The 16,293-nt window shown below is 40.3% G+C and overlaps 1 protein-coding gene across 2 annotated transcripts in view; it reads left to right on the forward strand.

Moving 5' to 3' along the window:
* Positions 1–238: 238 nt before the first annotated feature.
* TRIO (trio Rho guanine nucleotide exchange factor) overlaps positions 239–16,293 on the forward strand; it is a 257,034-nt gene continuing 240,979 nt past the window's right edge. For both annotated transcript variants that reach the window (XM_083358364.1, XM_083358365.1), the window contains exon 1: positions 239–721. In XM_083358364.1, coding sequence (XP_083214490.1) covers positions 616–721 — 106 coding nt within the window. In that variant the 5' untranslated portion in view covers positions 239–615. The remainder of the gene's footprint in view (positions 722–16,293) is intronic.

The following is a 16,293-nucleotide window of genomic DNA, read 5'->3' on the forward strand; positions in this document are numbered from 1 at the left end:
GTCCAGCGCACTGTTGCTAACGCAGCTGCTCCTTTCCTGGCTCCCCAAAGACTGCAATAGCTTTCCGCCAACTTGCACGCCCGCCGCCGCCACCTGCCACCTCTTTCCCTCCCGCCGGCTTTCTGCTGCTGCATTGATTGCAGCCCCTTCCTCCCATCAACATCCATGCGCCCTCCCTTCCCCCTCCTGCGATTGTCTCTCTCTCTTTTTTTCCCTTTGCTCCCGCATGCATCCATTGCTTATGCATGCGTCGCACACCCTGCCTCTCTGGAGGGGCTGCCGGGGGCTCTCCTAGAACGGTAATCGCCCAGCGCAGACCTTCCGTCGGGTCCTCTTCCTATTATTGTAACCATTTGCTCTGCTGCCTGTGCAATCGAGCCAGCCATCCATTCAGCCACCTCTTTCTTCCCCCACCCCCGCCACCTTTGCACCATCATCATCACCACCACCACCACCGTCTCTCTGGATGGATTTCAGAGAGATCCGGTGGGGGGAAAAATAAGATTTCGTTTTTTTCCCGTCATCCTACTGTCAGGATCTTGGAAAGGAGGCTGATCATCGTGGCGGTAGTAGAGGGATCAGATCCGGAGGAGCCACCGACCTCAGTCAGAAGCCATGAGCGGTTCCACAACCGCCTCCTCCAACAGCGGCAACGCGGCTGGGGAAGGGGCGGAAGACGCGGCCAAGGATTCCGCGGACATCGCGGCTTTCTTCCGTTCGGGTAAGTTTGCAAACCCAAAGCAAAATATGCTCTTCCAGGGTGGGGTAGGGTGGGGGTGATGATGATGATGACGTTCAAAAGAGTTCGGGAAAGAAAGGGGAGATTCTCCTAATGTTCTCTTCCCGTCCCTTCTCCCACCGGGTCCGAAATTGATACTGTCTACTACATCCATGTTCACAAGCAAAGGGAGTGATTCACGTCTGGAAGTTAAAATCCTGCCTAAGGAGGTGCTTCCCTTTCTAATATTTATGGAAACGAAGAGATGCTGTCTTGGCCCTCAGTAAAGGTCATCTTTAGTGCTGGTATCTTGTTGCAAAACAACCCCCCCCCCCTTTTTATAAAGTCGTCTTGTTAAAGGAGCTGTGAAAGTGAAGAGAATTTTTTTTTTTTACAAAGGCTTGGTCTGTAGGTTATAAAGATAAGAAGGTGCGTCAGGCTTACTTGTATATTTTTAAGGATGATCTACAGTTGATTGCTAAGTGTTCCTTCCTCTCGCTGTTTAAACAAAAAATGTGATTAAAAACAAAAACAAAAAAACCCAGAAATGTATATTTGAAAAAGCTGTGGGGAATCAGGAGTGGCCGTGTTTGAACAGGGAGTGGGTTCAGTCCTATTGAATGCAAATTCATAATATCAAGGTGGACTTAGAGGAGCACTTTTCAAATGGTAAAATCCCCCTCTGACACTTGACTCTGATGGATGAATCATGAAGATCTAATAAACACAGTGGAATCTGATAAGCCAGAAGTCTCTTTATCCCTGCTGTGCTCTTAATGTCATAACCATGGCCTTGTTCAGAAGCCACAGTTCCTGATCGTTGTAGTTGGTGGGAATACAACTCTATTTGTTTTTATTTTCCAGAAAAAGAAAGTATTATTTTGTTTTGCAGCTTTTTCAGGGTCTTTGGTAGTTATTTTTTATTAAAATGGTAACATAGTACAGATATTCTTTCCAGCCAGTTTAGTTGCATTTTGCTGTCAATTCTCATATTATTGAGTGCCATATTGATTACATGAAAAGAAGAAGCTCTGATTGGTTTCACTTTTGGAGAGTACTTATTAGGAATCTGGTAGAATGTGGACAACAAAACACTTCCTATTTATTGTAAGGTAAGATTTTTTTAGAGGGCCTGATTGCAAAGCAATGAATGTATCTTTGAGACTTAAGCTATAAGAAAAATACTTCCACACGGGACAAATGCTAGAAGCCTTTCCTTACATGGTCACTCCAGCTGTTGTGGTAACCTTCCTGTATCCAGTTACAGTGGTGGTAAACTTTTTTTTCTTTTTCTAAAGCTTGTTAATGGCTTACTAGCTGGAAATGGAAACAAAAGTAATACAAGCAAACAATAATTTCCTCAGACTTTACCCAGGAAGGGTACAAGCAAAAAGGGAATCTCTATTGTTAAAATTGTCAGATTCCACTTTTTTTGTGGTACCTTGGTGTTTCAAGCCTAAGGGAAATAGTCTAAAAGAGAAGGAGAAAGCAAGCATTCATAGAGATTGCCTTGGGGTATGTGCTATGCATGATTGACATAGAAATGTTGTGTTATCTTTGAAAGCATGTATGTGTGTGCTGTTCCTGGGATACAAGTAGGAAGTGCAGATTTCTCTTTTGTTGCCTTGAGTGAAACTGACAGTATTTGGAACCAAAGAAGGGATCACTGGTGTTAGAGAAATTCAAGCAAAGCAGTGGGTCTGGCTTTATATTGTGGAGGTAAGGCCTCTCTATAGTGGGGTGAGAGATGTGGCTCTCATCATTACAATCTGCATTGCCAAAGTAGGCATGTCAGAAAAGTATTTCCTTCCCAACTCTGGCTGGAAGATCTTTCTGCTAATTTTTTTTATTAACCTGTAATAGAGAAAAAGTGCATTTCCCCCTTTTTGTGGTCTCTTTGTCTTCTTGATTAACACTACCTATAGGTTGCTTATTATTTTTTTAATGGAAAGGGGGACCGGGCAGCAAGCTTGCAAATGTATGAATTGGAATGCCATTTAAAAGACTAAGCCCGCTGAGACCTAGGGAGAGTCATTTCTTCAAAAATGAAGTGCAGGAAGGTTGAGTGAAGGTTTCAGGTTAGCCTCCCTTTGTGATAGGCATGTAGGAGGAACATCAGATATAACTTCTTTACCCATCATTGTATTGGCTTGCTTGTCTTGGACACACACAAAAATGGGGGTGTCCATGGGCAAACGAAGACTATCAAGATATTACTGGTATGCTAGAGGTTTGTATTCACACCTGATCAGAAATGGCTGAGCTCAGGCTACTTTATTGTACCTATAGTACTTTATTGGATGAATAATGTAGATTATGTAGATTGTTTTAATGTAGATACATTAATGAATAATGTAGATTAATGAATAATGTAGATTCCCAGGGTAGATATATGAATCCTGTTCTTCAGAAAGCCACAGTCCTGTTTATTATTACTCTCACTGGGCAGTGCTCAGGCCAGAGGCTTCTTACTCTTTCCAGCTTTGCGAAATCACTCACCACACAGCACAGTTTACAATACGATTTGCATTCTGGATCATTTGAATATCACACAGCTTCATATTCTCACAAGGTCACATTTGAAGTGGAATTGTGTAATTTGCTCTCTTGCATTTCAAGGATGTTTTGAGGTTATATGTGAATAGTTAAAAGGTTATCTTATTCTTGTATTTGGGCTACCTTTTGTACTGGGGGTAGCTTTGATATTGAGTGGATTTTAACTCAAAAGTCTAAATTGTAACTCCAGTTTTAATCATCGGAAGTTTAGGAAATGGGTGGTTTCTCTTCCTGGTCAAAATAAAGATGTCTTCCTCTTTGAATTCCATTGTAAAACGTATTCCCTCTGGATTGTTCTGTTTCAGAAATTGTTTGATTCGACATATTGCTACCCATTGGACTACTGGGAATCTTTCAATAAAAGCACAAACGTTTGTGTTAGCACTGATGGAAAATGTGAAAAACTATAAAAATCATAGTGATGGGCAAATATGCCCTTCCTGTAAAAAGGGATTTAAAGCAAGCTGTAGAGTGAGTCATGACATGGCATATTCTAGGAGGTGGTGGGATTTTTTTTTTACTTGTCATAGGCTATTATCTAATTAATATTTTTAATACATTGCAGTATCCAGAGGCTTGAAAGTAGCTTTTTGTATTTGTTGATCATTGGTTTTTATGCTATGGAAAGCATCCTAAAATAAGAATTTGAAAAGGGAAAACCTGGAATGGGGGCATAAGGAGGGCAGGCAGTTGATATTCAGTATGAATATATAATAAGGGAGAGAGAAGAAATACAATAACTGGAAACTGGCAGAAAGGGGAGATTTAGAAAAGATGGGGGGAGGGGAGAGATTAAGCCAAAGACCGGCTTTCCAGGCATGTAAGTAGGAGTATATAGTTAGGGAGCAACAGTGACTGGTCTTTTAGGATTGCAAAGGAGGGAGTGGGCTTTGAATTTAAATTGATGCTGCAGCTGTTAAAAGACTGTTATTAGTCATTGGGAAGGATGGACTTTTTATGGCATGGAATGTATTGAATGGGCTGCCAGTTGTTTCCACTGGGCTACTTAGTCTGAATCAGTCTCAAATTCTGCTTGTTAAGAGATCTGAGGTGTTGAGTCGCCTGATCACCTATTAGAAGGAAAGGAAGAAAATATTTTGGAAGACAAGTAGGTGATGCTTTGTAATGACAATGTGTTGTACCATTCTGAAAAGATCTAAGAAACAAAGTGAGATTATGCTTATAGTTGGATAGGTCCAGCTAAACTGAACATCAGTCTGGGCTGACAAAGTAGTGTAGTATAGAAATAGCACTTCTTGCTGTTTGTAAAATGCCTGCCTTCTATCCCCATGTAGTCTGAAGATTGTGCTGTGAGAAAGTATGAGTAGAAACTTCAGTACTAAAAACTAAGCTAAACGATAAATCATTGGTTAGATTTCTTGATCTTTTCTTAAGAAAAAAGATGCAACTCTGGAACCTTCAAACCGAATTGTGGTGTAGCAATTTTAGCTGAGTAGAAGAAAAAAAAAATGCAAGCCACTTCCACCTTTTTCCATAAAGCTTTCCTTTCTATGTAAGGTTGATGAGAATTCACTTACCTCTGCCCCCCTAGATGACTGTGTATATTTTTTTTTTTGTCTGAGTCCAGGGCTACTCACAATTATTTTATATTGTTTGGACACATGATTTCATCCCATCTCATTTAGCTAGACTAGCAGACCACAGTGCTTTTAAGGACATTTCTTTTAAAAAAAATCCTGCAGCACATTTTATTTCCTAAGAAATAGTAGATAGATATCTCAGCATGCTGTGAACTGGTGGGAATGTTCCTATATATTTAAGGTAACAGATAAAACAACATTTGTCACCAGATCCAATATGCACCTTTTGAAAGCATAGTGTATCAAGCCTGTGGCCATAATACTTTAGTAGATATAGAATTCCTGCCAATATTGTTTTAATCGGCAAAATTAATGTTGGTGGCACTGTATAGCTTCCATATTAAAAAGCACCACAAAGGCATTATTCATTGTGTTAACACATCTCTGGTTGTACTACATATGAGGTCTGACAAAAAAATTCTTGCCATGTTCTTCACCCCTCATTCTTTCCTGTTCCTGGCAATTATATAATCTGACCCACTAGATCTGATGTGCTGCTTAGCACTTCGTGGTCTACATTTTTAAAATATCTTCTAAAAATAGATGAAGGAGTGACTTTGAACAAACTAGATCAAGAAAAGTTTCAGAAGTTGTGTAATGTTCAAAGATATTTTTGTCTATCTTTTGAACCACTTAAAATGGAATTAGTTTCTTTTTGTTCAATATTTTTACATATCCCATAAGATCCAGTTTGGTTTGGTGGTTATGGCCCCAAATTAAAAATTAGAATGCTATTTGTTCTAGTCCTGCCTTGCTGGGCAACCTTGGACCGTTCACTCCAGGCTTAGACAACAAGCCAGTCAATTAATTCCTGTCACAACCAATGGTTAAACACTTGTTTGATCCAAAAAAAGTGGACCCTGCACTTGCAGGAAATCACTAGGTTAAAAAAAATTTCTTTTACAGTATCCCAAATAATGAAATCCAAACTTTTAATTTTAACCACTTTCTGGTAATAAAATGCAGTACATACATATTTCAATCATATCAATTGCTGCTAAAGAACATCTTTCATTGCTGAGATTTGTATTCTTGAGTTTACCCCTTTATTAGTGCTGTCATTGTTTCCTGTGGTGTCTGTTTCCTTTATATCGAGAGGGAGAAAGGGAAAAATAATAAAATTTTCTGTAGTGGACAATAAATTTAATAAATAATGCTGCTTATAAGCCAATATAAATATGTTGTGTATGTCTCTGAAGAATCATGAGCTTCCATAGATTATAATTTAAAAATAATTTCCCTAAACGGAACCAATATTTTAATATCCTAGAGAAAGATAATTTTTCATTACATATATCACAACTTATGCTTTCTCTATGAGATCAGGTTGCTTGACATCTTACCATTTTTCAAAAGTATATCTGTATACTATTAAAACTCTGGTGCCTGTAATTTTTAACCGGGCAAAATGGTGCCTCGTAGGTACCTCAAATGGGCTAACTTACAAAATACATCCACAATCCAAGACCCATGACTCTCATAAAATTGAAATTTGATAAATTTTATAAAACATTTTATGATATATGACAATATGTCATAAAACATTTCTGTGGTCAACTCTTGATGTTTGATTGTGCTGTACAATTCAACATGGGCTAATTTTAACAGGTACCATCTCTGAATATCTCTCTGAATTTTTAACAACTTTTCAAGTACATTAGAAACTCTGCCATTTTTGAAGGGATTGAGAAATCTAGTAGGAAATATCACTGAAATGATGATCCAAGGTATCATGGGTTATCTAGTTATTGCTAAAACTCATGTTTAGTTTAATATCTTTCTTATCCTTTTTAATACAAAATGATGCTTTTATGATGCTTTTCCTTTTGCAATATTCTTCAGAACCTTTTGGTTACTAATGTTTATTTTGTTTATCACTGGAAATGTGGCAGAGTGTTTTCTTATTTGGCATGTAGCTTGAGTCATGGTTTAAAGCTTGGTTAATGCTTGGGGTGGGAGACCACCACAGGTGAAGGAAAGCAGTGGCTAGTATCCCCTTCCATATTCTTGTCAAGAAAATTAAATTGTTATGTACATATAGTCACAAGCAGACTTTAATTCTCTTTAACTCACCTTCATAATTGCAGCAAGGTTTCTTTAGCTTATCTTGGAGCTTTTGAGACTTGCCTTGATACTTTGACTGGCTGTATTCTGCCATTTTTCATTTAACTCCAATATGTTTAGTGTTAACCATTTAAGAAAAATTGGAACATCCCCCTTAATTGATTTTTAAAATAACCTTGATAATAATGAGAGACACTTTGATGTAGTGGTTAAGACACTGGGCTAGAAACCAGTGCACTATGAATTTTAGTCCTGCCTAAGATGGGAAGCTACCTGGGTGACCTGGGACCAGTGACTTTCCCTCAGAACTAGGAAGAAGGCAGCGGCAAAATATTTCTGAAATCTTGCCAAGAAAACTGTGGGGATTAGTCCAGGCATCTCAACTCAAAAGCTCATATATGTTATACTCTGTTTTATTTCAGTTGATATAAATCTTTCACTGATTTATTTGTTGCATTTTAAATCTGCCTTTTTTGCCTACAAGCTTAAAGTGGTGTCTGTGAACATCACTCTATTTTGATCCTCAAAACATCCTGAAATACATTGAGCTGAGAGAGAAAGGCTAACTTAAAAACAACCAGTAAGTCTGTGGTTGAGGAATTTGATAATCTCTAAGACTGCATTGTAACTAATATGTTGGATTAAATTTGATAACATTTATAGGGAAATCACAGTCATGATTTGCATCACGGCCCATTGTTCAGAAGAAAATGTTAATAAGCTTTATTACAAAACACTGGGGTTATTTCTTCCCATGTACTTTCTAACTTATAGATCAGGGGTGTCAAACTCAATTTCATTGAGGGCCGCATCAGCATTGCGGTTGCCCTCAGGGGGCCGGGTGGGTGTGGCCTGGGTGGGCGTGGCCTACTGGGTGGGCGTGGCTAGAGTGCGTATGGCCTACTGGGTGGGCGTGGCCAGCTCTACCTCGTTCGCATCAAGGGTGCCTATGGGGGCCTGGGCAGGAGTGGGACAGATCTGAGGGTCTCTGGCAGGAGGAGGGTCTCTGGGCCAGGGCCAAGGCAGTGGGGGCCGTTCCCTCACTGTTTCCAGGATGGCTTCGGGGGCCGCATGAAACCACTTCGCGGGCCGGATCTGGCCCCCGGGCCTTGTGTTTGACATGTCTGTTATAGATGAAGTATTCCACAAGCACAAGTGTACTTATCCAGACATATACATTGTATTGTTGATTCTGCCAACCCTCAGTTTGCCGAATCATTCAGTGGCATTCAAGTTTAAGAATTATTAATTGTGTCTGAGCTTCAGAATCAGTTAAGATAAACTATCTGATAAAGGCCATGCTTTCATTTGCAGGCTCTCCCAGTATCTAGGCCAAGGTTGCCTACCCCTGATCTAGGCTCTGGCATTTTAGAACAAATTTTACAATTAATTTAAAGGTAGTCTAGTGCAGGGGTTCCCAACAGCCAGGCTGCAGACCAACACTGGTCTATGGACCACCAGGAAGTGGGCCACGCAAGCAAGCAGAGCCCCATCTGCACATGTGCACGATCCAGGCAGCACACAGAACCACGCCGCACCCGGTCTGTGGAAAAAAACCTTCCTCCACGGAACTGATCCCTGGTGCCCCAAAGGTTGAGGGCCACTCCTCTAGTAGTTTATGGGCAGCAGCTTTTTGTTTGTTTTGGTGAAATTTCAAATGGGATACCTTGAGAGGCTTCAAGTGAAACCCACATTCAACCAAATATTAGGCAAATTAGGTTCCTGGATAGAGCAAATGATAGGATAAGGTGTGGATAGATGAGAATCGCTCTTCTATGACATGAGAAGTATGAATTAAGATCAACTTTATCTGTTTGAACTCAGAGGAAAGGCTGTCCTTTCCTTGAGGTAGGACTTCTTTACTGCAATTTATATCAAAGGATGTTACCTGACTGGCTTGGTTAGCTTGTCTTGTCTATCATAAGCATGCTTAAATTTTATAGATTAACTTAAATGGCTGGTTTTGAAATAGAACAAATAGGATATAATAGCCAAAAATGGCTTTGTGAGTGTGGCAATATCTATGAGAAAGGCAGGGCTAGATGAATCAAAAGTTGGAATTAAGATTGCCGGGAGAAATATCAACAACCTAAGATATGCAGATGATACCACTCTAATGGCAGAAAGTGAAGAAGAACTAAAGAGCCTCTTGTTGCGGGTGAAAAAGGAGAGTGCAAAAGTTGGGTTGAAACTTAACATTAAGAAAACCAAGATCATGGCATCCGGCCCTCTGAATTCCTGGCAAATAGATGGAGAAGAAATGGAGGTAGTGACAGATTTTATTTTCCTGGGCTCCAAGATCACTGCAGATGGGGACTGTAGCCAAGAAATTAAAAGACGCTTGCTCCTGGGGAGGAAAGCCATGGCAAATCTAGACAGCACACTAAAAAGCAGAGACATCACCCTGTCAACAAAAGTGCGTATAGTCAAGGCTGTGGTCTTCCCAGTTGCAATGTTTGGCAGTGAAAGTTGGACCATAAGAAAGGCTGAGCGCCAAAGAATTGAGGCTTTTGAACTATGGTGTTGGAGAAGACTCCTGCAAGTCCCTTGGACTGCAAGGCGATCAAACCGGTCAGTCCTAGAGGAAATCAACCCTGACTGCTCTTTAGAAGGCCAGATCCTGAAGTTGAAACTTAAATACTTTGGCCACCTAATGAGAAGGAAGGACTCACTGGAGAAAGAGCCTAATGCTGGGAAAGATTGAGGGCAAGAGAAGAAGGGGACGACAGGGAATGAGGTGGCTGGATGGAGTCACTGAAGCAGTAGGCGTGAGCTTAAATGGACTCCATAAGATGGTAGAGGACAGGAAGGCCTGGAGGAACGTTGTCCATGGGGTTGCAATGGGTCAGACACGACTTCGCAGCTAACAACAACAATCTATGAGCCAAAGTATCTAGAAAGAATGTAGATATCAAAGTAGCTGAGATAAATAAAAAAATAGATGTTTGGTTCATATGAATGTTTATCGATAAGGTATCAGTGATTGCTTTTAGATCATCTAAATTGTTTTCAACTATAGTTGCCTGACAGAAGCTGAGTCTTTAGTTTTTCAGCTTAATTTGGATCATTTTGTAAGAGGAGTCATAACAAGAACTAAATTATATGGAAGTGGAGCTGAGCAGAATATAGCTTTGGGGCAATGAAATATGAGGATATGAGTAAAGAAGTTAGATGAGGGAGACTTGGGCTTAACTCTACGTCAGCCAATTCTCAATGTACCTGGCAGATTGTTACTGTAAGGAAAAATGGGAGGTGGGAGTAGTGTTTATAGTGCCTTGGGTGCCTGAAGGGATGTATATCTAGCAAATCAGCAAAGGAACAATGGCCTTCTGGCTTTTCATGGAGCAACAGTAGGGTTGACACCAGGCTGATGGAGATGTCAAACCAGCTCTTCCAGAAGCCCTCTGAGTCTACATGACTTAGTTCTACCTCCTGCCTTCCTGGAAGATAGTGAGGGAGATCAGTCTCACAAAGTATCGATGGAACCATACTTCTGTTTTTAAAAAAAAAAGGAAAAAGGAGAATGTTAAAAATTATTTTTAAATTTAAGTTGTCATATAGTGCCAAAGGGCATAAAAATATGGAGCTGTTAAAAACCATCCCCATTCCTCTTGAGAATAGATTAGTTTTGGAACTGATACAATCTGTGTGATTTTGTTATTTGGAAAATACCTCTTCCTGAAAATTTCAACTTTAACCAGGGTTTGGATGAGAATCTTAGCTCTCTCTCTTTCTTCCCTCCATCAGCATAAACCTTCTTTATCTTTTGTCACAGAGTTCTCATTCTGTGTGTTTTTTTCACAAAAGAAAAAAAATCTACTTGGAAAGACAGGAGGTTAGGAATATCTCTTTTTGTTATCTGCAAACTAATATCTCTCTCCTCAGGAAGGTGTTGATTCAAATTCGTACAGATTCATCTTATGTGCCAGTTACACCCATTCCTGGATAGGGAAGCTCTGCTTACAGTCACTCACACTTTGGACACTTTCTAATTGGACTGTTGCAATGCCTTATACATGGGAATGTCCTTGAAAATTACCACTTGGAAATTACAACTAGTCCACAATACAGCAGCTCATGTGGTAATGGTCATCTCTTGATTTCCCCCGTTACACCACTGCTGCACAAGCTGCACTGGCTTGCAGTTTCTTTCCAGCTACATTTCAAGATGCTGGTTATCACCTACATAGTAGAGAACCAGGTTGTGTGAGTGGCCACCACTTTCTTAGGTTAGGTCTGTCTTGCTAGATTGGATAGAATGGGCCAGTTCCCGATTTCTTTCTCCACATGTCCCCATAGAGATAGACACCACTAGGCTAGAAACTGGGAGACCATGAGTTCAAGTCCTGTCTTAGCCATGAAAGCCAGCTGGGTGACTTTGGGCTAGTCACTCTCAGCCCAACCCACCTCACAGGGTTGTTGTTGTGGGGAAAATAGGAGGAGGAATGTGTGTTGAATATGTTCGCCACCTTGAGTTATTTGTAAAAATAAAGGTGGGATAATAGATACATACATACATAATCAGTCTAGTGGGAATCAGACATGTGCTTTTCTTCAGTGGCTCCTCCATTATGGAACTCCCTTCCTCTAAAGCTCTGGCAGGCTCCTACACTCTTAATCTTCCAGAAAGCCATTAGAAGCTAGCTTTTCTTGCAGGTGCTTGGATAGTATAAGAGCCAAGGGGATTGTGTAGCTCAGGGGTCTTCAGGCTTGTCCCTTTTATGACTTGTGGACTTCAACTCTCAGAATTCCTCAGACGGGCATGCTGGCTGAGGAATTCTGAGAGTTGAAGTCCACAAGTCATAAAAGGGACAAGTTTGAAGACTCCTGGTATAGCTGCTTGGATGTAATGCAGTTGTTGGATTGGGTGCCTGCATTTTGTTGTTCTACAGCAGACATGCCAAACACAAGGCCCGGGGGCCAGATCTGGCCCGCGAAGTGGTTTCATGCGGCCCCCGAAGCCATCCTGGAAACAGTGAGGGAACGGCCCCCACTGCCTTGGCCCTGGCCCAGAGACCCTCCTTCTGCCAGAGACCCTCAGATCTGTCCCACTCCTGCCCAGGCCCCCACAGGCACCCTTGATGCCAATGATGTAGAGCTGGCCACGCCCACCCAAGAGGCCATATGCACTCTAGCCATGCCCACCCAGTAGGCCACGCCCACCCAGGTCATACCCACCCGGCCCCCTGAAGGCAACTGCAATGCTGATGCGGCACTCAATGAAATTGAGTTTGACACCCCTGTTCTACAGGTAGTCCTTGACTTACAACTACCATTGAGCCCAAAATTTATGTTCCTAAGTGAGACAGTTTTAAAGTGAATTTTGCCCTATTTTGACCTTTCTTGCTCAGTAGTTAAATGAATCACTGCAGTTGTTAAAGTTAGTAACATGGTTGTTAATTGAATCTGGCTTCCCCATTGACTTTGGTTGTCAGAAGGTCTCAAAAGGTGACCACATGATCTCGGGACACTGCAACCATCATAAATATGAATCAATTGGCAGGCATCTGAATTTTGATCATGTGACCATGTGGATGCTGCGACCGAAGTAAGTGTGAAAAACAGTAGTAAGTCACATTTTTCAGTGCCATTTTAACTTCGAACAGTAACTTTATGAACTGTTGTAAGTTGGACTACCTGTATTGTTTTCATGATGATGTTTTTTATTACTGATTTTTGCTGGTCAGATGTGTATCTCACAAGGTAGATGGCTAAAGTTCAATAATGGTCATCTCCAGAGATAGGAGGAATAGGAAAAATTCATACCAAAATCTTAGAAATGGGATCAGAATTGTAAATTTTCTTTAGTTGTAGTGCTAGTTCTAACAATAGTTCTAGAAAGCTAAAATCAAACCCCTCAATATTTAGAGATAATGCTTAGCATCTGATAAGAGTAAAATATTACCGTACTTTTTTTTACAAATATTTGTTTTCTTTTGTTTAAACTTGTTCAAAGAGGGAATCTGCTTAGCCTATACAATTTATTGCTTGATCCATTGGGCAGTTCTTAAGTTCTTGAGTTAAGACATAACTCAAAGGAATTGTAAACTGGTCATTTTCTAATATTTGTGTAACTTTCTACTATTTTGAAAGCTTGAGATGATTTCTCCCTTGTCACATAGGAAGAATGCCCAGTCTAGAATGCATGTCCACACATGCAGAGAGAAATAACTATTGCCCATATGGTTAATGCTTCTGAAACTGAGCTGTGCGTCCTTAAAACCTACATTAGGGAATTATTAGCACTTTGCTTTATGTTTCTGGGAAACATATCTATATGGATCTTTTCCAATAACATTAACATTAAAAGAATTTCCAGTAGCAGTGTCTTATACTAATATTGCAATATATATTGAGTCTGAGCTATAACTTAGTTTTCTTATTCTGAAATTAATCCTTGCTTGAACAAGCTTACTCAGCCAGTCCAAACAAAACAAAAATGCACCCATGTTTTTTTTTAAAATGTGCAAAGCTAATATAGCCCATGGAACAGCTTATCACTCATTGTGAATTTTCAGTTTTTCAGTTCATGTCTAGGGCCGATAAGGTCTTAAAAGTTGGAAAGATAACTAGTTTGGCAACACATGACAAGATTAGCATAATGTCTCCTTTAGTGCAGTTGGACAGATAGTCCTGTAGTTACCTAGTTTAACATCCCAGTGCTTAAGGTCCAATAGATTCATTCTGACCAATGCTAATGCCTTATTTGCCTTGTCCGTATAGGTAACCCTTGGATAATGACAGTAATTGGGACCTTAATTTCCATTGCTAAGCAGCACAGTTGTAAAGCACAATGTCATGTGTCCATATTGCTTAGCAATGGGATTTCCAGTAGTTCTAGTTGCCATTGTTAATAAAATCATGTGCTGTTGTTAAATACAGTATCACATGGTCACCATTTGTAAACTTGCTGGCTTCCCCATTGACTTTGCTTGTTGGAAGCCAACAGTGAAGGTTGCATATGGCGATCACATGACTGCAGGATGCGGTGACAATATAATCATGAACTGGTGGCTGAGCATTTGGGTCACAATAACGTAACTGTGGGGGTAGTGTGATGGACAGAAGTTAGAGGACGAATCATAAGTACCGTTTGCTCAGTGCCATTGTAATGGTCACTGAATGAGTGATTTGTAAGCAGGGACCCCCTGAAGTTTAGAATGTAGCATGGTAGTTGAAGTTCCAAATTAGGGTGGTTATTAGAGAGAAAGCAAAAGCGGTAATGAACAAACAGTTCAAACACAATATTAATTCTTCCTATGTCCAAATCATGGTTTGCTAATAAACTTCTGGCCATAGTTTTGAATACTGGCTTGATCATGATTTATCAATATTGCAGCCCCCAAAGCACTTTAAAATCATTCTGCTAAAATGCAGCAGTAATATTTCTGATTTGGGGGAAAAAAGGGTCAAAGAAAAGTTTATCCTGCCTATTCCATGATATCATTACATTCCTACAGATTTCCTCCCTGTGGCTAGGAGAGACAAAAATGTGTGTTTTAAAAGCATGTTTCCCCCTACCAAGCCAAAAAAATTGACTACCCCTGCCCTAAACCATAGTTAAGCTTCTTCAATGTTGTATTGGTACGTTGGCTAGACTGAGTTATAATCTGTGTTGACGTTCATGGGTCATCTGATATATGTCTAGCTATACTGCCAATCATGCTTTGAGAAATTGACTATTATGCTGTATTTCAAGGAACTGCCTGGGAAAAATTACCATGATATAATAATGTATACAGTGCAGTTCTTAATAAGTAAAAGCAATTTCAACTTACTATTATTTACCCCAGCATTCTCTCTAATGCTCTCCCTGTGCCTTACACATGTCAGATAAAATTCTGATTTTCTTTAAATTTCAGTTAAGAAAGAAGTGTGGCCTGTATGATCACAGATCATCTCCTTGGAGTCCCATCTAGCCATGTAATATTGTCTCATTTTCTTATGAAGCTCTGACTCTCCATGACACTGTTATCACCATTTTGCCTGCTTAAGATTCCAAGTGAACTAAGAATAGAAAATAGTATTTCAGCCGCAATTATATTTATATATGAGAATCCTGCTTAACAGTACCAAAATAACTGTTAGCCATAGTTATGAAGACATTTGGCCTAATGCTGGAAGTGTACAATCCACTGGCTTCCAATTTTTAAATTGAAAGAGCATTGTGAAAAGAACAGAGAAGATTGTTACAGCAAACAATAAAATGTAACAAAAATGGAAGTAGACTGAAGTGCGTTCTTATGTTTGTTTATATGAAATATTAAGAATAACAGAGTTGGAAGTGATCTTGGAGGTTTTCTAGTCTGACCCTCTGCTCACGTAGGAGGAGAACCTGTCCTATACCATGTCAGACAAATGGCTGTCCAATCTCTTCTTAAAAGCTATTCCACTGATTAATTGTTCTCATTGTCAGGAAGTTTCTCCTTAATTCTAGGTTGCTTCTCTCCTTGATAAGTTTCCATCTGTGGCTTCTTGTCCTGCCTTCAGGCGCTTTAGAAAATAGGTTGACCCCTCTTCTTTGTAGCAGCCCCTGAGATACTGGAACATTACTATCATGTCACTAAAAAGGTAAAGGTAAAGGTTCCCTTGCACATGCGTGCTAGTTGTTTCCAACTCTAGGGGCCGGTGCTCATCTCCGTTTCAAAGCCGAAGAGCCAGCACTTGTCCAAGGACGTCTCCGTGGTCATGTGGCTGGCATGACTAGACGCCAAAGGGGCACGGAACGCTGTTACCTTCCCACCGTAGTGGTCCCTATTTTTCTACTTGCATTTTTACCTGCTTTTGAACTGCTAGGTTGGCAGAAGCTGGGATGAGTAACAGGTGCTCACTCTGCTACACGGCCCTCGGGATTCGACCCGCCAAACTGCCGACCTTCTAATCGACAAGCTCAGCGTCCTAACCCACTGAGCCACCGCGTCCTTTATCATGTCACTACTTCTTTTCATTTAGACTAGACTAGACATACCCAGTTTCTTCAACCGTTCTTCATATGTTTTAGCCTTCACTCCCCTAATCATCTTTATTGCTCTTCTCTGAACTCTTTCTAGATTCTTCTTTGTTGTAACCAAACTTAAAAGTTTTAGTGGTCTTTATAAAGTAGGACACTGATTCAGTTTGGTACTAAATTCTGAAAAGCTGAATCACTTTGTTCAGGAAAAATATGCGTGACTAGGGAGTGATTCATATGCTGATGATTTCTACACTACTTCTATTATGTTACTGACTGGGACTGGGGGAATAAAACAGGAGAAAACTGCTAGAAAATAAAAAAAATTGCTACTTGAACTAATTTTCCAGTGACTTTGATGAAGGTAAATAAGTGCCCCCAATCCTCATAACAGAATTGTAGTG

This window comes from Vipera ursinii (genome assembly GCF_947247035.1).
Source record: "Vipera ursinii genome assembly, chromosome: 3".
Lineage (NCBI taxonomy): Eukaryota > Metazoa > Chordata > Lepidosauria > Squamata > Viperidae > Vipera > Vipera ursinii.